Source organism: Lepidochelys kempii, chromosome 1 (assembly GCF_965140285.1).
Source record: "Lepidochelys kempii isolate rLepKem1 chromosome 1, rLepKem1.hap1, whole genome shotgun sequence".
NCBI lineage: Eukaryota > Metazoa > Chordata > Testudines > Cheloniidae > Lepidochelys > Lepidochelys kempii.
The window spans coordinates 323710199-323733851 of NC_136380.1; the positions used below are offsets into that span (position 1 = coordinate 323710199).

The window sequence follows — 23653 nt, forward strand, 5'->3', positions numbered from 1 at the left end:
TCAGAGTTACGAACAACCTCCATTCCCAAGGTGTTCATAACTCTGAGGTTCTACTGTATAATAAAGACGGGGCAGGTATGACCAAGTCACTGAGCCTTTGATTCTCTCCAGGAGCTGGTAATAGCAGCTAACAGGGGAATTTGGGAGGGAGTGTGAGCAGCTTTCCTTCCAGGTTCAGCACTATGTGTGATATCGACATGGACAGCAATGGAACAGTGGTGGTGACCAGCAACAGATGTGCCCTATTCTTTCTTGCCTGAGGACCAAAGGGATTTCCTGTATACGAAGTGCAAGTTGGTGGCTGTGCTGGAGGAAAAGATTCTTGTATTGGAGGGGCAAGTGGACATGGTACTAAGAATCAGAGAAACTGGGGATTTCCTAGACAACCAGATTTGGGAAACACCCATACTGCAGAGTCAAGGAAGAATGGAGCCTGGAATCATTGAGAAAGGAAGTCAGAGAGGACTGGCATTTCATAACCACCAGAGGCAAGAGATCATGGTTGGAGACAGATGAGGCTAGACAGACTGTGGCCACCAGAGAGAAGAGAAGCAGGAGGAATTCTATATAGCTAGAAGTTTAAAATCAATACCAGGTCTTCAACATGGAAACTATGGAAGATACTTCTTAAGATCCAGCAGGTCTGAGGGAATGGAGAAATGTATGGATGGCAGCTTGGCCCAATCTGTGAGGAAAAATCAAGCTTATCCACAAAGAGTTCTCCAACCAGCCAATGAAGACAGACAGATCCTCACTGGAGATTCAATACTAAGAAGAATTGAAAGAACATTCTTCAAGGGATAGACAGACAACAGGACAGTGTGCTGCATTGCTGGAGCCATGACACAAGTCACTCTGAGATTGGGTAGGCTTCTGGAGTCTACATGTAAGGATTCATTGGGGATGGTTCATATCAGCACTAATGACATTGTCAGGGGATATCTTGCAGATAATAGATGGCTTCAGGGAACTTGGAAGTATGCTGAAGAAGAAGAATATTCAAGCAATCTTCTCTTAGATACTTCCTGTCTGATGAGCAAAGGGAAACAGAAGGCAGAAGATTCTGGAAGTGACTCACTGGCTAGGTAAATGGTGTAGGATAGAGGGTTTTGGTATTGTGGAACATTGGTCCACGTTCTGTGGGGAGAGGAGGCCTCCACCTCAGTAGAAGGGGCACCAATATCTTTGGGGACAGGCTGGAGGCAGTTAAACTAATAGCAAAAGGGCAGGGTAAAAAGAGAGAAGATATGAGCACTCAGCACACAGCTGAGAAACCTGAAACATGGTAGGATGATTTGCACTACTGGGATGTTAAAATCAATTGTTATAATCTATTTAGGAAGGATCAGTTGGGGGAAAAGGGGAGGGGGAGTGGCACTCTACATCAAAAATGGAGAGGGTTCAGAGAAGAGCCATGAGAATGATTAAAGGATTAGAAAACCTGCATTGTAGTGGCAGATTCAAGGAGTTCAATCTATTTATCTTAACAAACAGAAGGTTAAGGAGTGACTTGATTACAGTTTACAAGTATCTACCTGGGGAACAAATATTCAATAATGGGCTCAAGCAGAAAAAGGTATCACATGATCCTAGCTTGAAGTTGAAGCAAGACAATTTCAGACTGGAAATAAGGTGTACATTTTTAACGGTGAGCCTAATTAATCTTTGGAATAATCAGCCAAATGTCGTGGTGGACTCTCCATCATTAACATTTTTTTTAAATCCAAACTGGATATTTTTCCAAAATATATGCTCTAGCAATTATCTGGAGGAAGTTCCATGGCCTGTATTGTACAGAAAGTCAGACTACATGATCCCTTTGGTCCCTTCTGGTCATAGAATGAGTGAATCTATAAATTGGTGGGAGCAGTTTGTGGAGGTTTTGAAGAGGATGGCCAACAGGATTAAGAAGATACATTTCAAAATATTTCCTTTCACACTTTTCCCAAAACATCAATACTGAAAAAAAATAAGATTATTGTAAGATTTGTAGATGAGGATAACATTTAAAATGAATTTTTATCTAGTTCACACAACGATATTGTGTACAGCATGTGTGCATAGTCCCAGTCACAAAGTGGGTGGCCAGATTCTTGTCTGGTTTATACAGCGGTTTGGCAGAGTTCTGGTCAGGGACTTCGGCTGTCTGTAACTGAGAAATGTGAGGTCAGTGGCAGTGGCAGGGTTCTAGCTTGGGGTAACACCGTCAGTATAGTGCTGCATTGCTGTTAAGATCTGTAGAGTAATTTTTCATACATCTATCAAGGACTTTTAAAAAAATAGTTTACTGGCCTCCAATTTTCTACCACCTACCGTCACATTCACTATAATTATTGTCCCAAAAAGTTAGTAATTTCACTACAAGTGTGTGCTGATCTACTGCAAATAAATAATTTTTATTAGAAATAAATTCTACTTCCATCTCTGCACAAAATGAAATCAGTTTGGTCATTATTACATATTTTTTGACTACAGGCTCAAAATTTGTTTTCCACAAATTTTCATGCAAACTTTCTTATATGAATATTAACAAAAAGCTACTGGGAAAATGAAGTGTGGTTTCTAGTTTCCTAAAAAAGTTTGTGAATAGTTTTGTGCATATTAAGAAAATTAGTTTATTTTCAGAAAGGGAAATGCCTTCAACCAGTTCCCTCTCAATTTGAGTCCATAATTTTCATAGAAACTTCTTGGAAAAGTGTGAGAGAAAAATCAGTGTTGTGGCATACGAAGAGTATTGCTACAGAAGTACCTGATAAAAGCAAAACAGCATTACAATGAGAAGTGTGTAAAGAATTTCTTTTGATTTACTAGACAGATGAATGATATTGCAAGAGAAAAAGATGGAGTACCCATTTCAATAGCATAGATACTTTGGTGCCTAGATATTTCAGTGACTGGTACTACGTAAATACGTAACATAAATTGAGAGAAAATTAGTGATGTTGTTAGTTTTACCAGAATAATGACATAGTGCATTCCATCTTTTTTCAGCTGTTGAATGTACTCTGGCAGACCTGCATAGTTTTCTTTATCATAGGTGAAGTCCAAACGACGCTCCATGTAGTCGATATCACCATACTGGACATCCTGACAGTTTTGAACATGAAATTATTTTAGTATGTTGTTAACGAAATCAGAATTTATGCTACTTTATTTAAGAAGCCTCAAAAAGTAATTAATCTGCCATCAAATGTAATTTAAACTATTGGATATATCAAAAAAAGGAGATTTCTGATTAACTTTAAGAATAAGGCAGCTAAATTCTGCTCTCACTTCCTCCACAGTAAATCCAATGTATAACTCCATTGAGTTCATCACAGATACTCCAGATTGACCATTATGTAATTGAGAGCAGAACTGGGTTTTAAAAAATCATTTAAATTTGTGAACTCCTGGGATACTATTTGCCAAATCATTACACAGAATTATTAATACTCTCATACTGTACAATTCACAGGGCAATTGTTCCCTTCTATTATTATTTTTTTACTCATTTCATTTTGAGAAGGTAATTAAATAATTAAACTGCACTTTGAAAAAGTCATACTTACATATGGAATACCATACTGCTGCATGCGATCAACTGTTTTCTTTACCACATCAAGGCTGTCATACCCATAACGAGACAGCTGAAATCCCAGAGACCAATAGGAAGGAAAATGTGGGCGTCCAATGGCCTAAACCAGGAATTAATACATTCTAATAGACGAACAGAAAACCCTGGAGACAGAAATATAACGTAATTCTAAGAAGAATACATGTTTATCACCATAGCTTCCACACACTCGTTAAAACAGGGGAAAAGGAATGGCTCACAATCTTTGTTGTGCTATTTTACTCAACTAGCAAAGTGTGCTATGAGAAAATACTTGCTGTAAAATTCTGCAATTAAATTATTTCGCTTCATTTTTCCAAGAATGATACAGCAACAAATATTGGGGCAGATTATATACATTTGCTCCGCTGGTGCACCAGGGCATTTTTGTATGGGGGATGGTACTCACTAATTCTCCAATCCTATTTGAGCCTCTGTGCAGCCCCTTACCCACTGGAGACTAGAGGGGGTCCATTCAAATTGTTTTCAACCTCAACAAAAATGCCCTCAACAAAAATTGTTTTGATCATAATTTTTCATTATTCAATAAAAATTTCAATGGGGGGGGGGTGGAGAATGTTCTGTTTCAATGGGAAATAAAATCACTCACCTATTTTTTACTTTTTTTCAGTGGAAATAGATTAGAAAATGGGGGGATGTCACTGAAACTAAATGTTTTCCTATTTAAAAAACCCCCAACAATTTCACAGAACAACATGAACAAAAAAAACCAAACAAACAGTTAGTTTCTTTCTACTTTTAAAAAATATATACTTACCTTTTTTCAAGCAGCTCTCCTGTAGAGCCCTGCTGACCTCCCCACACAGAAACACAGAGCTCTAAACGCCACAGAACTACTGTTCTACAACCATGGTAGGGAGCTAGGGGAGCAGGTAGCAGCAGAGGGTCTCTGCAAGGAGGAATGTCGCGGCATGGCAGATCCAGTGTAGAGGAGCAGAGCCAGGGAGATGTGTCCGGAGAGCAGCCACTACCTGGATGGACAAATCTCATCTCTCCCAGCTGCCACTAAAGGCCTTCAAGGTCTAGTGTTCGCAACGGAGTGGACATGCAGCTGCTCTGCACCAAGCCCGTTACGTTCACTTCACATAGCCCATTTACTCAGGCTTTTTTCGGGGGGGAGGGGGGGATCAGCATTTGGTCTCATTTGACGATAAGCTTAAGTTTGCAGAATAATGACAAACAATGTCACTATCAAGCATTTTGGCAGAAACTTCTAGCTACTCCAGTGCTGTGGGCAGAGTTTGGGGATGTAGGCTGAAGACACCTTCACATCTGAAATTTTTATATATATATTTTTTAATTGAAATGAAGTCATACACAAAGCCAGCCTATGTAAACGAATATTCTCATTACCACTAATGTTTCCCTTCTAATGTAGGTTGCACACATTGTGCCTTGTTTTGAGTGACACTGAAAGCTCTTCTTATCAGGCATTGTCTTTACCTATATGTTTGAAGACCACCTAGCATAATGAACCCCTGTCCTGAATGGGACCTTTGAAAGAGAAATAATTATAAGACTAATAGTCTAAGGACTTGTCTTCATTACTATGTTACATCAGTGCAGCTGTATCGATGCAGCTGTGCCAATGTAGCGCATCTGGTGCAGATGCACTATGCCGACAGGAGAGCGCTCTCCCATTGCAAAATTACTCCTCCTCAGCAAGAGGCGCAAGCTATGTCAGCAGGAGAGTGACGCCTGCCGACATAGCGCAGTGTGGACACTGCTTTAAGTTGGTCTAACTTATGTCACTCAGGGGAATGGCTTTTTCACACCCCTGAGCGACGTAAATTAATCTGTTTAAGCAGTAGTGTAGAGAAGCCCGACGTGTATTGTTACGTAGTGGTTCAATACAATCCCTGGGTTTTGCACATTCATTGCCAATTATCAAACCTGTTGGTGAGTAAAAGGCAAATGTTTAATTACTATAGCAATGTGACAATGTGAACCAGAATTAGATGGTTTCTCCTACCACATCCTGCTCAACTAGCTCATCAAAAGGTTGGTGTTTATTCTGAGCTCTCTGAAATTTCCATCATTTGTACACGTCACCTGGATCAGACTCTCCTTTGAAATTCAGTTACCGACAATTGACTATTTACAGGGTTGAGTCACAATGTTGAATTGCCAGCCAATGACTTTTCAGTTATTTGATTTTTTCCCTACATAATAGAATAAATTATAAGCCAGTTTAAAAAATGATTGAGGAAATTGAATACAAAAATTCTCAAGCAACATGGGATGATGTGTTAATTTCTGTCTGTATATAAGTCGCTCTTGCTGTTTAAAACTAATGCATAGCAATGATGGTGTTTGGGTTCCAGAAAGAAGCCAAAGGTTTGGGGCATATACACTGTTCTTTTCTGTAGGCCAAATCCGAAAATCTTTACTCCACGTTTACAGGATTTGGCTCCATGAGATTAACCTCCATACACTTTCGTTATCCCAGTCAAATTCCAAATCATCCTTGCTGGAAAGGTAATTCCGCTCCATGAAAATAGAAGATGTACTGGGTCTTTATGACTATCAGTTAACTGTCAGCTTTGATGCTCTAGTATGGATGTAGCCAGTACTCCTGCCCTGTGCCCCTCAGATCTTCATGGTTCTGTAATTATGCACAGCAGCAGAAGTGAGAAGGAACAACACTTGAGCATTGGTGACAGAAAATACCAGCATGGAATACATTGAGAGACTGCATATGATCCTTAGGTAATGGAACCTCACCACTGTTAATATGTTATTGCTATGCATAAAGATTAAACATTTCTTCATAAGTGATCTTCTCAACTGAGAGAATAATATGAGAAAGCAATGCTTGAAACTGAAGTTGCCCGAATATACATACCATAGTCTAGAGTCAATTAAATACAGAGAGCCAGAATGAAGCAGTATGTATAAGCCACAGCTGAATAGAGAGGTTGTTTTAGAGGGTCAGTTCCTGAGGTACTCTCTGCCTGCAGAAAACCGAGGCTGACAAAATGCCTGTGAGCTCACGAGGGAGCACATGGAGGACAGGTAACTGCTATGGCTTTTAATTGTGGAGCATGTGGCCAGCCAGGCAAAAGGGCCACCTTTAGCACTGAGAATCAGGATTCTGGCTACCAACTGAACAACACACAAGGTGGGAGGGATGATTCCGTACACTCCTCCTTCCCCTGGGCACTCATTTCAGAATGGCCAGATTCTGGCCCAAAGCAAATTGCACTGTCTCTTTGGCTCCAGTCCTTGCTAGGCTGTGTGACACCTACCTGCCCTTGCTTGTTTGTTTAGTTTCAGTTGTTCTCAGTTAGGTAACTATTCTCTTTAGCCTGTAAACGTCAGGTTTACTCTAAGACAAGGCTGTATGTTGCCACAGCATCCCTGGGGGAATTTGGAATTAAAGCTGAGTGATTTTGAAAAAAACCCACCTTGCAAGCAAGGTTCACTTTTAAAACAATTAGTTCCCCAGGTTGGCCAGGCTGGAACATGAGATGAGCTTAATTCAAATCAACAGAACGTTCTAAAAGGAGGGATAAAAATAGGGCAACTGGAAAAACAAATTACTTCTAATTGTGCTGTGGACTCTAATGGATCCCCGTGCAGCATCCTGATAAAGCAACTGACATATTACACCTAGTACAGATGGAGCAGAAGCAGAGATGTAATTTTGCAGTCCTGGATTTTGTGATAGTTTTGATATATATTTAGGATACACAAAACTTAAATAAAATTTATCTTGCATACAGAGGAACATAAATTGCTTTACATAAAAACAGTGACTCTCCTAGAAACAGAAAGGGGAAATGATGCGTGAGGAGGGAAACAAAGGAAAGAAAATATCAGAAATTTAGAAGCTGTAAAGATATAGGGTAGTTAGAGGGGAAATCGAATGGAAGGCTGCCACACTGGGAAAGTGGAAAAGTGGGTTCTTATTATCTCTATTACAGTTCCTCCTAAACACAGTCCATAATAGTTAAGAGCAGGGAGGAACAATGATCCCTATGGATGTTACAGTAGTATCACTGTGAATTTTCCAAGTCTGACAAAAACTAGCGTTAATGTAGCGATTTCACTACTGCTAGATGTACGTCAGAAGGAGATTCAGGTGAATACAGAAAATAGCCTCTGTTGAAACAAAGAGGTTCCTTGGGAGTATGTATGTCATAAGAACATAAGAATGGCCATACTGGGTCAGACCAAAGATCCATCCAGCCCAGTGACCCGACAGTGGTCAATGCCAGGTGCCCCAGACGGAGTGAACCTGACAGGTAATGATCAAGTGATCTCTCTCCTGCCATCCGTCTACACCCTCTGACAAACAGAAGCGAGGGACACCATTCCTTACCCACCCTGGCTAATAGCCATTAATGGACTTAACCTCCATGAATTTATCCAGTTCTCTTGTAAACCCTGTTATAGTCCTAGCCTTCACAACCTCCTCAGGCAAGGAGTTCCACAGGTTGACTATGCACTGTGTGAAGAAGAATTTCATTTGTTTTAAACCTGCTGCCCATTCATTTCATTTGGTGGGCCCTAGTTCTTATATTATGGGAACAAGTAAATAACTTTTCCTTATTCACTTTCTCCACACTACTCATGATTTTATAAACCTCTATCATATCCCCCCTTAATCTCCTCTTTTCCAAACTGAAACGTCCTAGCTTCTTTAATCTCTTCTCATATGGGACCCATTCCAATCCCCTAATCATTTTAGTTGCCGTTCTCTGAACCTTTTCTAATGCCGGTATATCTTTTTTGAGATGAGGAGATCACAGTATTCAAGATGTGGGTGTACCATGGATTTATATAAATGGCAATAAGATATTCTCCGTCTTATTCTCTATCCCTTTTTAATGATTCCTAACATCCTGTTTGCTTTTTTGACTGCCACTGCACACTGTGTGGACATCTTCAGAGAACTATCCACGGTGGCTCCAAGATCTCTTTCCTGATTAATTGTAGCTAAATAAGCCCGCATCATATTGTATGTATAGTTGAGGTTATTTTTTTCCAGTGTGCGTTACTTTACATTTATCCAGATTAAATTTTATTAGTCATTTTGTTGCCCAATCACTTAGTTTTGTGAGATCTTTTTGAAGTACCTCACAGTCTGCTTTGGTCTTAACTATCTTGAGCAGCTCAGTGTCATCTGCAAACTTTGCCACCTCACTGTTTACCCCTTTCTCCAGGTCATTTATGAATAGGATTGGTCCTAGGACTGACCCTTGGGGAACACCACTAGTTACCCCTCTCCATTCTGAAAATTTACCATTTATTCCTACCCTTTGTTCCTGGTCTTTTAACCAGTTCTCAGTCCATGAAAGGATATTCCCTCTTCTCCCATGACAACTTAATTTATGTAGGAGCCTTTGGTGAGGGACCTTGTCAAAGGCTTTCTGGAAATCTAAGTACATTATGTCCACTGGATCCTCCTTGTCCACATGTTTGTTGACCCCCTCAAAGAACTCTAATAGATTAGTAAGACATGATTTCTCTTTACAGAAACCATGTTGACTTTTGCGCAACAATCTGTGTTCTTCTTATGCGTCTAACAATTTTATTTTTTACTATTGTTTCAACTAATTTGCCCGGTACTGATGTTAGACTTACTGGTCTGTAATTGCCGGGATCACCTCTGGAGCCCTTTTTAAATATTGGCATTACATTAGCTATCTTCCAGTCATTGGGTACAGAAGCTGATTTAAAGGACAGATTACAAACCATAGTTAATAGTTCCATAATTTCACATTTGAGTTCTTTCAGAACTCTTGGGTGAATGCCATCTGGTCCCAGTGACCTGTTACTGTTAAGTTTCTCAATTAATTCCAAAACCTCCTCTCATGACACTTCAATCTGTGACAATTCCTCAGATTTGTCACCTACAAAGGACGGCTCAGGTTTGGGAATCTCCCTAACATCCTCAGCCATGAAGACTGAAGCAAAGAATTCATTTAGTTTCTCCATAATGACTTTATAGTCCTTAAGTGCTCCTTTTGTATCTCGATCGTCCGGGGCCCCACTGGTGGTTTAGCAGGCTTCCTGCTTCTGATGTACTTAAAAAACATTTTGTTATTACCTTTTTAGTTTTTGGCTAGCTCTTCTTCAAACTCCTTTTTGGGTTTTCTTATTATATTTTTACACTTAATTTGGCAGTGTTTATGCTCCTTTCTATTTACCTCACTAGGATTTGACTTCCACTTTTTTAAAAATGCCTTTTTATCTCTCACTGCTTCTTTTACATGGTTGTTAAGCCACGGTGGCTCTTTTTTAGTTCTTTTACTGTGTTTTTTAATTTGGGGTATACATTTAAGTTGGGCCTCTATTATGGTGTCTTGGAAAAGTGTCCATGCAGCTTGCAGGGATCTCACTCTAATCATTGTACCTTTTAATTTCTGTTTAACTAACCACCTCATTTTTGCATAGTTCCCCTTTCTGAAATTAAATGCCACAGAGTTGGGCTGTTGAGGTGTTCTTCCCACCACAGGAATGTTAAATGTTATTATATTATGGTCACTATTTCCAAGCGGTCCGGTTATAGTTACCTCTTGGACCAGATCCAGCGCTCCACTCAGGACTAGATCGAGAGTTGCCTCTTCCCTTGTGGGTTCCTGTACCAGCTGCTCTAAGAAGCAGTCATTTAAAGTATCGAGAAATTTTGTCTCTGTATTTCATCCTGAGGGGACGTGTACCCAGTCAATATGGGGATAATTGAAATCCCCCACTATTATTGAGTTCTTTATTTTGGTAGCCTCTCTAGTCTCCCTAGCACCTCAGCCTGAGAATCAAATTACTTAATAAACATTTATAAACTTTTATAAACAGTGTCCCATTTTACAACTCAGGAAACTGATGCACAGAGAGAAAATGGATGAACTCAGAAGAGCTGAGCATGCTAAGAGCTTACATAAGGATCGTAATGGGAGTCACTGGGTGGCCTGCCAGATGCACAGGAACAAATCAGGCATGGAATTCTCTGCCTGCTTTCTGTCTCATAATCACCCCCGCCCTTACGTTCTGTGGCGCTCACTGTCTCTCCTTTAGTTTCTCGCTGCTACACTTTTAAAACAGGAAAACAACAGTCTCCTCCCTGAGAATGAACTTTAGTTGGGTAACTCCCTTCAATTCTAGTGGCAATTGTGTGGCTCAGGCCTTGTGCAGTTCTTTTAAAATGTAGAGGTTAGTGTTGTTTTCTGAGCTCTTCCTCTAACTTCTCTCATTTTCAGCATCCTCAAAGGCAGTGGTCTCCAAAGGGGGGAGGGGGGCGCAAGATGATGGATTGGGGGGCACCACAGGAAGGGGGGAAGGCACAGCCCTGAGTCCTCTGGCCTGTGGAGGAGCAGGGGCAGCAGCGCAGCCAGCAGCCGGAGAGAAGAGAAGCGGAAAGAGCCGCTTCTCTTCGGCCGCTGGCTACGCGGCTGCCACTGCTCCTCCAGAGTCCTCCGGCCTGTGCTCGCAGGGCCGCATTCCAAAAGGGGCTTTAGAGCTGCAGGCCAGGGCCCCGGGGTCCCCTTAGCCCAGGGCCCTTCAGCCCCTGCGTTCTGGGTGGCCCTGCCTGCCGTGTGGGGGGCAGCTCCCAGAATCGCGGCCATGGGGTGGTGCTGCGCTGCGCAGAGCCCCCTGCAGACCCCCTGCACCAAACAGGAGCTGCCCCAGGTACACGCTCTGCACCTCCTGCCTGCCCCAGCCCTGAGCCTCTTCCCGCACCCCCACCCTGAGCGCCCTCCGGCACCCTAACTCCCTCCCAGACCCTGCACCCCACCCTGAGCACCCTCAGGCACCCTAACTCCCTCCCAGACCCTGCACCCCACCCTGAGCGCTCGCTGTATCACAAAGTGTTAAACCAAGATTTTCAAAAATAATAAAGCATTTTCAATTAAATTGCTCTCACTAAAAATATTATTATTAATAATAAATTTTGTTAGTGAGAGCAAAAAGGTTTTTTGTACCGTCAGTAAATAAAATAAAAAATTATTTTAAAAATATTGTTTTTCATCTTTATCTCATCATTTTTAAAGTCTATTTTTTGTGTATGTTTTATAATTTACACAATATATTTGTACAGTAATACATGTATATAATTTATACAGAAATAAATATACATATATTAGGGGTGCATGCTCAAAAAATTTTTACTGATAGGGGTGCGCGATCAAAAAAGTTTGGAGACCACTGCTCAAAGGGCTACCCCCAAAGGGCTGTTGCAGTGTTGTAATTACATGGATGTACCACAGAAGATTGCTCTAAAACGCTCAAACTCTAATTAGCCATATAAAATTACTCTTGATACCTGATAGTTGCCTGAATTTCTTTTTTTAGTAAAGATCTGTAGGAGGTAACTATAAAAATCTGAGTGGGATAAAAGTTCTTGACTTAGAAACAGCAGTTAATGGCCTTGGTTAGTCACAGAGTGGCTAAATTACATGGAAGTTTCACCAGCTTCCACAGTCCACAAATCTGTCAAAAATTGAATCCAGCTCATCAGACACCCCCTCTTTGGGCAAGGTGGCAAAGTGAATGCTGCACACTCTGAGCTAGTCAGTTGATAACACTGAGTTCAAAGTCCATGCAGTGAATTTAAAGAGGACCAGAGAGATTATTTATTTATAAATGAATATATAATTATATTATTTATAAAAAGAAAAGATATGCTGCATATCCCAGAGAATGAAGCAGATTCCAAGCACTCAGAAGACTCTAAAGACCCTAATGGCCTTAGACATCATGGACTTCAAAAATGTCATGTGATAAAACTGGAAAATCATCCACTACAGAAATAAGAACGTTTATCACCTGAATACTTTTCAGCCACCATCTCCTTGCTGAAGGACCTGTAAGATCAACTGAGGGCCCCATCAATGATACATCTGTGAAAAGTAGTATGTATAATCAAGTTTTACACACACTAGCTGTCGATTTAAACTGAGATATTGACCAGCAATTTATTCTGCTGAAGCAAAAGTGGGAGCTATCTAAATGTGCTCTTCTAACGCTTGTCATCTAGCCACTGGTTGCTTGACCTCAGATAATTACAACAAATTTGTGGTCCTCACTCACCTGATGGCTGTTTGATTTCAATATTGTGTTTCATTTGCTAAATAATAATTTTCTGGTATGTTTTCCAATGGGTTTCATGTTATATTGTTATGCAACATACTTTTAGCCTAATTAGTTGTAAATTTATCAGGCAGTAATAACATGAATATTGTGTCTGGTTGTATAATCACTAATTGGTTCATCTGATCAGTTTGAGCACTTTAGTTTATTGCTTTCTTTTGCTATACAGTCTGGTTGAAAATTAGCTGTTTGTCCTGATAGGAATGGTGTGTGTTATATAACTGTTCAGTGAACTAAGAGCTGAACCTATTCTATAGTGGGATTTTGCAGAGAAATACAGAATGTTTATTTTAAAGCATATGTAACCATGATGGAACCATCCTACGACTTACCTTAAACACCAGTTCTCTCAGTAGAATTTAACAATCAGAATAATAGAATATCAGGGTTGGAAGGGACCTCAGGAGGTCATCTAGTCCAACCCCCTGCTCAAAGCAGGACCAAGCCCCAATTTTTTTGCCCCAATCCCTAAATGGCCCCCTTAAGGATTGAATTACAACCCTGAGTTTAGCAGGCCAATGCTCAAACCACTGAGCTATCCCTCCCCCGAGGGAAGGAAGAGGCAGTAATAGAGTGGAGAATTTTTATTGTTATACAAGCTGTGACACATGTGTGTAATACCTTCAGTAATTACTGTAACTCAGCTGTTATTGTGCCACTGGCATGCTATTTCCTGTAAACCAACCAACTAGCTAAATTCCTTGCAAAATAGTGTGCAGGAAAAGAAACAGCTCATTAGGGATGGGAGAAGGATTTGCTTTTCAATCAGGCACTCCCTTTCCATTCTCTTCACTGCCCCCAAAGTTCATTTCAAACGGATTAGATTCAGATACAAGTGACGTTTTGGAACTGCACCATTTTAACCCTCTACCTACACATGTTATGATCAAACTCCAAGGGCTCGCTGCTTTCACTAGGGGCCCTGTCCTTACCAAAGCTCCACCACTTGGCTTCATCTCCATTTTCCTCATCAGTGCAGCTAGGGCAGGGGTATTTATTTATCCAAGTGCTGCTGGTTATAAATATTTTGTGCATAAGAGATAAACACGAGTTACAGACAAAAAGCAAAATTAATATTTAATTCTACTCTAGGCAAAAAGAAAGGCAAAGCAAGCAATCCGCTGAGAACAAATCCCCTTTCTTATAGGCTGTCATAGATATGCTTTCAGTGGCCTAATCAGGTGGCAAGGTCATAGATGGCCTCAAAGGCAGCAGAACAGCTGTGGCTTGGCTACACTGGGGTCCATCCATAAGGGCTGCACCAGGGGATTCAGTACCTCCGGCGCACTGGGGACCATGTTCCATAGGAGCAGTCGCCGTCCCCCCATTCAGGGCAGTTTGAGGATGAGGTGCAGAAGACACAGGGTGTGTGGCTAATGGTCAAGGAGGTGAAGCAGAGGGGCTATACGTTGCACTGTAGTCTCAGAGTTCCAGTTGCAGCCATGGAGTGTCTCTGCTGGTGCCTTGTGGCCTTACAGTGCTTACACACAGAGGTGATCGGACCCACAGAGATAGGCAGATGGGGGAGAAGCTTGTCCCCAAAGAACTTCATTACAAACCCTATTTAGCTTAAGGGCTTAGTGAAAGATGGGAAACCAGCATCTCGCTGCCCTTTGTGCCTTTGAAAATCTCACACTGAATCCTGACTTGATAGAATGAAGAATCCTGGTGGAAAGGTTGGTGATGGGAAGGCAGATCTGAAGCTGCCGTTGGAAGAAATGCATTGGAACAGTGAGCCAGTGCAACACACAGACAGGAGCATGTTACTTCTGCTCTCAACATGTGCTCCTTAACTGCTGCCAGCTAGTATTTGCTCCTGAGGGCAGCACACACACTAGCCAGCAGGGGGACTGGTCATACCACCTTTCTTGTACGCCCATCAGGCATGTGACTCGTATCTTCTAGTGTCATCTTGCACACCACCAAGTCATTTTGCCTCACTGCTTGTGCATAGGAGGAGGCTCCTGCACCTGTCTTCCCTTCCCTGCTTGGGCACCGGCATATCAGAGGACATAATTTGGCCCCAAGAGCATAATAAAGTGTCCACAAGACAGTTGCCCTGGTTACTGAAGCCTGTGGTTATAAAAACTGCACCACAGGGCAAAGGAAGACAGATTTTACTACACTGCTTTATGGACTTTATGGACATTACATCTCTTCTCGTCCATTCTATTCTACTCCCTCTTCTTCCCTGGAAAGAGGGCATGACCACAAGAGAGAATACCTCCAATATGACAACAAAGGTGAAAACAAGCCCAGACAAAATAGATTTTCCCCTCCATCCTCCACCCCCTCCCCACATTTCTTGACTCTAAAAGCTGAATCAGTATCCTAGAGACTAATAACATGGTAACAGTAGCATTAGATATCAGGGAATTTCACAATGTTTGCTTAAAAAGTTAGTTTCACTATGAAATTACCTCCGTGCATTCTTTAAGATTCCTCACAGAGCCTAACACAAAGTCAAAGAATACAGAACAGCATGGATTTTTTCTGGCCTGTGACATATCTATTAAGGAAATACTGGCTGTCCCTTACCTGGCTTTCTCAGAGCCAACCTCAGTTTCCACAGAAATAGGGCTGGAATTTAAGCTGCCAGAAGTCATTAGCTGAGAGCAAGAATTCTCTCTCTTGTTATTTTCAGCTGCTGGCCACCCGCTGAGCTGCGAAAGTACTGGTTTCAAACACCAGCAAAAGACTTTTAAAAGATCCAATGGGAGATCACAAATGTGCCCGTGTCCTGCCTTTTGCACTACCCTCGGTGTACCTCCTGTCCTGAGATGGTTAGAATGACATAACACTTCCAGCCAGCTGACTCTTGCTCCCAGCATTGCTAGCACTAGTGGAAGTGCACGAGTAGGAGATTCTTCTTTGAGTGTCCTCTGCATATTCCCCCTTTTGGGATATGAGCTGACTGGTGCGGTTGAATAGTGGAGCCTCCTGTAAGCTGTGCCTGTTAGAGCGTTAGCACTTGCATGCCCCTGCCTCGCCCTCCCCTCAGCATTCCAGCATATTCTGAGGGTGTGGCCATAAAAGGCCCCCTCAGTCCTTCCAACTGCTGATCTGATAGATGAGAACCTTCTCTGAATTCCATGGATCCAAAGCATTTTAGATAAGTGCCTTGTTGTGCTTAGTAGTTAGCGACTGGATTAGTCTAACAGTTAATTTTACTGTTATTCTTCATTAGAATCAGTGCCAAGAATAGTGGTTGATGTGAAGAACAAGAAGCACAGACTCAAGAGGTGCACGCCATGTCTTGCATTTGACACTCACACCCTGTGCTTGAAATATTTAGGCAAGGGCCATTCTCCTTCACACTGTACCATCTGTGGCACTTGTTCTCCTCATGCTGGGAAAGGCGGACAAAATAAGCTTCAAGGCCTTTTGCTTGAAGAAGTTTTAATGGCTAACGTTCCTGGATTGTGGGTCTCCAATGTCTGACAAAATGATTAAGGGTCTTGAATTGGCACCAGGTGCTTCTGGTTCCAGAAGGCATTGTTATTGACTTAGTCAGCCTCTCCACCAAGCTCCAGTTCCAAGATGACTGAGTGTTCAGTAGCTAAACTTCTGAACCTCATATTGAGAAGAGGTCAGCCCTTCACCAAAAGAGTTATGGGCAATGGGTAATCTGTGACTGGGGCCTCTGCGGATCTGGGACCCTTGGTTCAGAGGAAAAAGAAGACCAAGACAAAGCATCTTTCACTGCAGGAGAAAACTCCTCAGTCAAGAGATTCATCTTCAGATTGGGAATTTATGGATCTGAAACTTGCCAGAGATCTGTACCTTAAGGCCTCTCTGTATCATCGTATTGTACAACATTATGGTTCTGGAAAATCATCTGATCCAAATACTTCATCTTTCTCAGTTCCATCTATAGTCATTACAGCACAGGTATACTCTGATCCACCTGGCCCCATAGATTTTTTCGGTTCCACGCTGAGATCTGGAAAACTAAGTGTGAAAAAGCATTTTTCAGACTCCTTTCCTCCAGACAAGAGGCAGAGTGCATGAAGAGGCACTGTAGTGCAAGAATCTGCAGAAATACTAACTCTGCCAGCTAAGATTCTTATTGGGTTGCAGAGGTAGACAATATCTCCCATATATCTACTTCAACTTCCAACTTCAATTGTTTCTTCTATCAGCTCCTTGTTAGATCCAGGATCAGAACACCATTCAGAGGAAGATCTGGATCTGGTGGTATTTGTGGATCCACAACCCTTTCCTGTCTTATCCAAAAATTGCATTTCTCATCTGGATTATCAGCAGGTCCCCTATCCTCAGTACTATGACACCATGCTAGAATTGAAGAGTTGGCAGGATTGGCATATGCCACCTTGGATATCCTGGCTCAATCAACCTCCCTTCATATCTTAGTCTTTGGATCCATGTTGAGACAGAACTACTCCTGTGGAGCTGGGATGTTCAGAGCCTAACCCTGCAGATCCAGTGATAAGAACTACGGCTCTACCATTGTCCCTGACGCTCTTTATGAAGAAGAGCAGGAATGAGATTCCCCTTCTCAACAACTTGAACTCAGCAACTTGAACAATAATTACCAGGTGTTTCCTCGCCTGATGAAATGTGGGTGTTGCATCAGCTTAGTCTCTCTTGGAAAAACACTATTCAATGTCATGAGCTTATTAGCTGAATGGTTACTACATAAACTTCACATCTGTCACAGATGAAGCTCCTCACACAGTCTTTGATATATTTGGTAGTACCCCTACCAACAAGGTTTCTTTACCAGTCTTGGAAGGTCGCTTGCAACCAGCAAAATCAATATAGAAAAAACTCTCATCTTGCCAACCTATTTCCAAGAAGAGAGGCTATATCAAATCCCGTATGAGTGTTTTTCATGCTTTTATGCTTCCTGCTCCTAACTCCCTAGTCGTGGCAGCAACAGCACAGAGGTCAAAAGCTGGGTACTTACACTCCACTCCTAATGATAGAGAAGGGAAAAGATTAGATTCTTTGGGAAGGAAACTGTTTTCTTAGTCTTCCTTGATTATGAGGATTGCTAACCATCAAGCAATCATTACCAGTATCAATTTCACCTATGGGACAAAATTTCATTCTTTACAAAGAATATTCTGGAGGAAGATTGAAAGTTAGCTAACGCCGTTATGAAAATGTGGGCCAAAAATGTCCTTAGAGGCTCCTTTGACATTTCAGATGCTTCTTCAAGATCATAGCCTCTTCTATATTTCTTCATAGGCTAACTTGATTCTGATCTTTTTCTCTCCCCTTGTTACTAAATCAAAGATCAAGGATCTCCCATTTGAGGGAAACAATCCGTCCAGTTCTAAAACAGATGAAGCGTTAGAAAAATGAGATCTAAATCAAGGATCTCTAGGACTCTTGCAGTCTTTCAGGAGGATTTCTGCATCTTGTTTAGATACTGGAGACAATGTTATATACCCTGTTCATCTTCTTCTTACTACTCTTAAAGACAAGACTAGTAGCAACAACAGCATCCTCCTCCTTCTCAGTCCCAATTAAGAAAAAGATCCTCTAAATCCAAGATGAGATCAAAGAACTTTTCTACTACCACTACTTCTTTAACTTCTGTTAGACCTCAGGTTTGACATTACAGCTGAGAGCTGAAAACCAATCTTACACAGTTCTTCTGTAGCTTTCTGTCTCATTTTTACACCAAATGTTAAAACATCACTACAGACAGATGGGTTTGGGACATTATTAAAGAGGGCTACACCATCCAATTCAAGACCATCTCTCCATAGCACCCTCCTGTTCCTTTTTAGGGACCTCTCTAATGAGACATTTCTGAGATCAGAAATCCATTCTCTTCTATTAGAGGGAGCAATAGAGGAGGTTCTGGAAAACCTCAGGAATCAAGGTTTTTATTATAGATATTTCCTCTTTAAACACACACACACACACACACACACGATATTTTAAACAAATTCTAGATATGAATCTAGATCTAATTAAACAAACACACCAGAAAGTTCTGCTTCGGGATATTGACTCAGTTCAATTTTCCCCTTTCTTTCTGCTCAGGATTGGTTTGATGCTCTTGATCTCAAGCATGATTACTTCCATATTTTTATTCAATCTTCTCACAGGAAATACCTTTCTTTTGCCCTCGGGCAGGACCATTTCCAATACTAAGTTCTCCCCCTTGGCCTTTCTGCTAAACCCAGAGCTTTTTATAAAATGCCTTTCTGTAATAGCAGCCTTCCTCAGAAGACAAGGAATTTTCATTTTTCCATATGCCAGTGACTGGCTTCTGAAAGTTCATGCCAAAGATGAGTTGAACCTAGTAATTCTTTTCACACAGTCTCTGTTCCAAAAACTAGGTTTTCTGATAAACAAGAAAAAATCCATAATGTATCCAGCAAAAACAAACAATCTCCAAACTCTTTCACAGGAGCAGTTCTCAACTCCAGAGTAGTGAGAGCGTACCTCCTAGAGCAGTGGTTCTCAAAGCCGGTCGGCCACTTGTTCAGGGAAAGACCCTGCTGGGCCGGACCGGTTTGTTTACCTGCCACACCCACAGGTTCAGCCGATCGCGGCTCCCACTAGCCATGGTTTGCCACTGCAGGTCAATGGGGGCTGCAGGAAACAGCATGGGTCAAGGGATGTGCCAGGTAAACATCCCCACACTCCCATTGGCCTGGAGTGGCGAACCGCAGCCAATGGGAGCCGAGAACGCAGATTTGAGCCACGAAAATGGCCAAACTGAGGGCTACTGTGAATCTCTGAGGCAAGCAAAATCTGCCAATAAGCGCAGGAACCACCAAGGCAGAGGAGGAACTTTGTCACACACCCTACATTCTTACCACAAGGCTCAGAATGAGTCTTCTTCAACGCTGGGTTTCAAGAAATTTCAAGCCAAAAATGTGCAGTATGCACATGGTGCTTACAGTCCCAGCGAAGGCCTCAGATGCTCTCCTATGGAGACTGAAGCCCATGAATCTACTGAAAAGAGTGATGTTCAATCCATTGCCTATTTCAGTAACAGCTAGAACAGATGCTTCCAAGAACAGTTGGAGTGCGCATCTTAGCACATTAATGGCAAGGAGTCTGTGGAATCTCCAACAATTATAACTTCATATCAATGTCCATTTAGCACTCAGATCCTTCCTTCCCCAAATTCAGGGCTCTGTGGTTCAAGTTGCCAAGGACAATGACAGCGATGTAGTATGTAAATAAACAGATCATTACAACTTTGCCGAGAAGCAATAAAACTATGGGACTGGTGTATATGTCACAAAATTTATCTAACTGCATTGCATATAGGGATCTCAGAACTAACTAATCGACCAACTGAGTAGAGACTCTTTGCAGAGTTATAAATGGTCTCTGAAGCAATCAGTGATTCAGGACATCTTCAATCCTTGGAAATTTCCAAGCATAGACCTCTTTGCCATCAGCCTCAATACCAAATACCACTTTTGTTCAAGAGCAAGGACAAAGTAGTGCTCTGGCTGCACCCAAAATTTTTACCTAAAATAATTTCTGATTTTCATGTTAATCAATGATGTATTAACCTTCCAGTATTCTTTTGAAAACTTCATAAAAGTGAATCAAAGTTACATTGTTTGGATGCTAAAAGAGTTTTAACTAATTATTTGGATAGAACAAAAATGTTCAGGATTGTTCATAAACTGTTACCTATTCAGATAATTATAAAGGAAAAGCTTTTTCTGCTTAAACTAGATGGGTCAGACACTATATAGAAGAGAGTAGAGAAAGCATCACAATCACTTCTGCTGCTATTAAAACCCATTCTACTAGGGCAGTTGCTACTTCAGCAGCATACTTCAAACACCTCCCATTAATAGAAATTTGTAAAGCAGCCAAAAGGAGCTCAATACATCCTTTTACTAAAGATTATGCATTAGACATAGCTGGTAGGTTTGGCACGACAGTTCTCCAATCTCTCTTTAATTAGGACATCTTGTCCCACCAGCCATTTTACTATATACTGTTCGCCAAACTATTGAAAGAGTGGGAATATGCAGAGGACACTTGAAGAAGAGATGAAGGTTACTTCCTTGTAAACTAGGTTCTTCAAGATGGGACTCTGCATATTTGCACTCCCCCACCCTCCTTCCCTTCTTCTGTGGAAGTAACAGAGGCAGGATCTGCTGCCGTGGCGCCTTTTACAGCAGGGCCCTCAGAACATGATGAAATGCTGAGGGCAGAGGCAAAAGGGAGCACGCAAGCACGAACACCAGAGGCACTGCTTACCCCAGGGACCACCATGCAGCTGCACTGGTCAGCACCTATTCCAAGAGGGTGAATGTGCTGGGTCCATCTCAAAGATCCTTGGTTACAAGTAAGTAACCTTCATTTTCCTAAAAACTGCCAGGATAGCCCTTGTGTTGGGTCCCTGATATCATTGGCTTTAACCCTGAGGAGTTTGGATGTACCCCTGTGTTTTGCATGCACTAATATTGCAATTACACACCCTACCACCCAGCACTTTGTCATGTGCATGTGCTTCTTTGGCGTTTCTTTATGGGGTCTCTTCCTTGGCACTGCTGGGGCAGTAATTGTCTGTGCAGGAGCACAATTAATAAACCTCCTGGCCTTTAGTAACCAGGAGAACCAAGTGACCTGTCACTTCTTTTGAAGCAGTTCTCAGACCACTGAATAGCAATTGCTCCTCACATTCCCAAACAGGCTATTTATTTACATGAGTTCCCTGCCCAATTGGGAACGTGTTTAATGAGGAGGGGAGCAAACCAGCAGCAGGCAGTGATTCTCCCCTCATTAGACACTGGCAAATATGGTTTCATGATGTCTGCAGTCTCCAGTCCAATTACTTGGCTTTTCATTAGCAAAACTCAGCCTAACTGCTCTAAAAACAGCATGTGATTGCACCTGTGAAGGAAGGCTTGAACCTTTCAAAGCTTAGTTAATATCTCTGAATCCTGACAGATGCCGAGGTCGCAAAACATTTCCCTCTGTGCTGTCCCTGGTTTGTTTTCTCGACCCACAATTTTGAAATGCAGCACGTAAAATAATCAAAGCCCAGAGAAGCATAATACAGAAATGGTTCAGACAGGTTTCTTACCACTTATTTTGTTCCTCTACCTTGCAGTTCATTCCTGCTCCCGAGACATTACTGTTTTAGAAAATGGTCAGAGTACAATGTTGTGTGGCTATGATGCGTGATTGGGATTAAATTCCAAACCATGCTATTATATTCTAGTACAATAGATCGCTACAAGCTGCTCTAATTTACGCCTGGCTGCCCGTGGCCCAATGGACTATTCCAGCACCCAGGAATAAATGGAATGCCAGCGTACTCCAGCTACATCCCCATTTCACAGGCCACACATCCTATGCCAGGAAATGTGGGTGGGTGCCAAACAGGCACTAGACCAGCTCTGTCCCACCCCTGGGTTCCTGCTGCACAGGGGAATTCACCGGCTTTGCAGCCTCTTTTTTTGTGATGATTTGCAATGCAGTGGCATTGTAATTGAAAGAAGAATTGAACAGCTAGCATGAGAGCACACACTGCAGCTTTTCTGCCTCACAATTGTGGGTGAACCATGTTTAGTGCATTGTAGGAAAATCTGGGCAGCTGTGGATGGAGCATCCAGAGGCATACACATACACCGAGAGTGGCATCAGCAACACTTAGCCCTGGTCTACACTGGGGGGCGGGGGAGGGGACCGACCTAAGATACGCAACTTCAGCTACGCGACTGCTGCCACTCCCCCGTCGACTCCGCTTCCGCCTTTCGCGAGCTGGAGTTCCGGAATTGATGGGGAGCGTGTTCGGGGATCGATTTATCGCATCTAGGTGAGATGCAATAAATCGATCCCCACTAGATCAATCACTACCCGCCGATCTGGTGGGTATGAAGACCTGCCCTTGGAGACTAGCACTCTGTGACATCCTACTACACACACAGCTAGTTGGAAGGAAGACCAGCCAAACAAGCTACATAGCTTAGTTCGGAATTCCCGTCTGTCCAGAAAAATAACAACGTTGAAAACTGATTACAATAAGGAAACCATGTGCTAGGACAGGCTTCTATCTGTCTTCCACAGTTTTTACATGGCCCCATCATTGTAATTTCTGAATGCTTAAGCTTTTGACAAGGGGAATGCATGATTAGCAGCCACAGCACCTGGCTGCATTAGTAATGTTGCATGTGCACATAAGGTGTGTTTAGAGCTAGGTATTTCACTAACTGGGTAAAAAAAGTTCCTTTAAAAGTTATATTGTACACAAGACCTCGTGGACGATACCAAGCCGGGAGGGGTTACAAGTGGTTTGGAGAATAGGATCATAATTTAAAATGATCTGGACAAACTGGAGAAATGGTCTGAAGTAAATAGGATGAAATTCAACAAGGACAAATGCAAATTACTCCATTTAGGAAGGAACATTCAGTTGCACACATACAACATGGGAAATGACTGCCTAGGAAGGAGTATTATGGAAAGGGATCTGGGGGTCATAGTGGATCACAAGCTGAATATGAGTCAACAGTGTAACACTGCTGCAAAAAAAGTGAACACCATTCTGGGATGTATTAGCAGAGTATTGTAAGCAAGACACAAGAAGCAATTATTTCACTCTACTCCACACTGATTAGGCCTCAACAGGAATATTGTGTCCAGTTCAGGGTGCTACATTTCAGGAAAGATGTGGACAAACTGGAGAAAGTCAAGAGAAGAGCAGCAAAAATGATTAAAGGTCTAGAAAACATGACCCGTGAGGGAAGATAGAAAAAAATGGGTTTGTTTAGTCTGTAGAAGAGAAGACTGAGAGGGGACACGAAAACAGTTTTTAAGGTTGTTGAAAGGTTGTTACAAGGAGAAGGGAGAAAAATTGTTCTCCTTAACCTCTGAGGATGGGACAAGAAGCAATGGGCTTAAATTGCAGCAAGGGAGGTTTAGGTTGGACATTAGGAAAAACTTCCTGTCAGGGTGGTTAAGCACTGGAATAAATTGCCC

At 42.0% G+C, this 23653-nt stretch overlaps 1 protein-coding gene across 1 annotated transcript in view; it reads right to left on the reverse strand.

The window, feature by feature from the left end:
* The window catches only part of LOC140910706 (sucrase-isomaltase, intestinal), a 98652-nt gene that overhangs the window by 55744 nt on the left and 19255 nt on the right, over window positions 1–23653 (reverse strand). Inside the window, exons 6-7 of the mRNA XM_073342416.1 lie at window positions 3552–3677; window positions 2956–3087 (exon numbers count right to left, since the gene is read on the reverse strand). Coding sequence (XP_073198517.1) covers window positions 2956–3087; window positions 3552–3677 — 258 coding nt within the window. The remainder of the gene's footprint in view (window positions 1–2955; window positions 3088–3551; window positions 3678–23653) is intronic.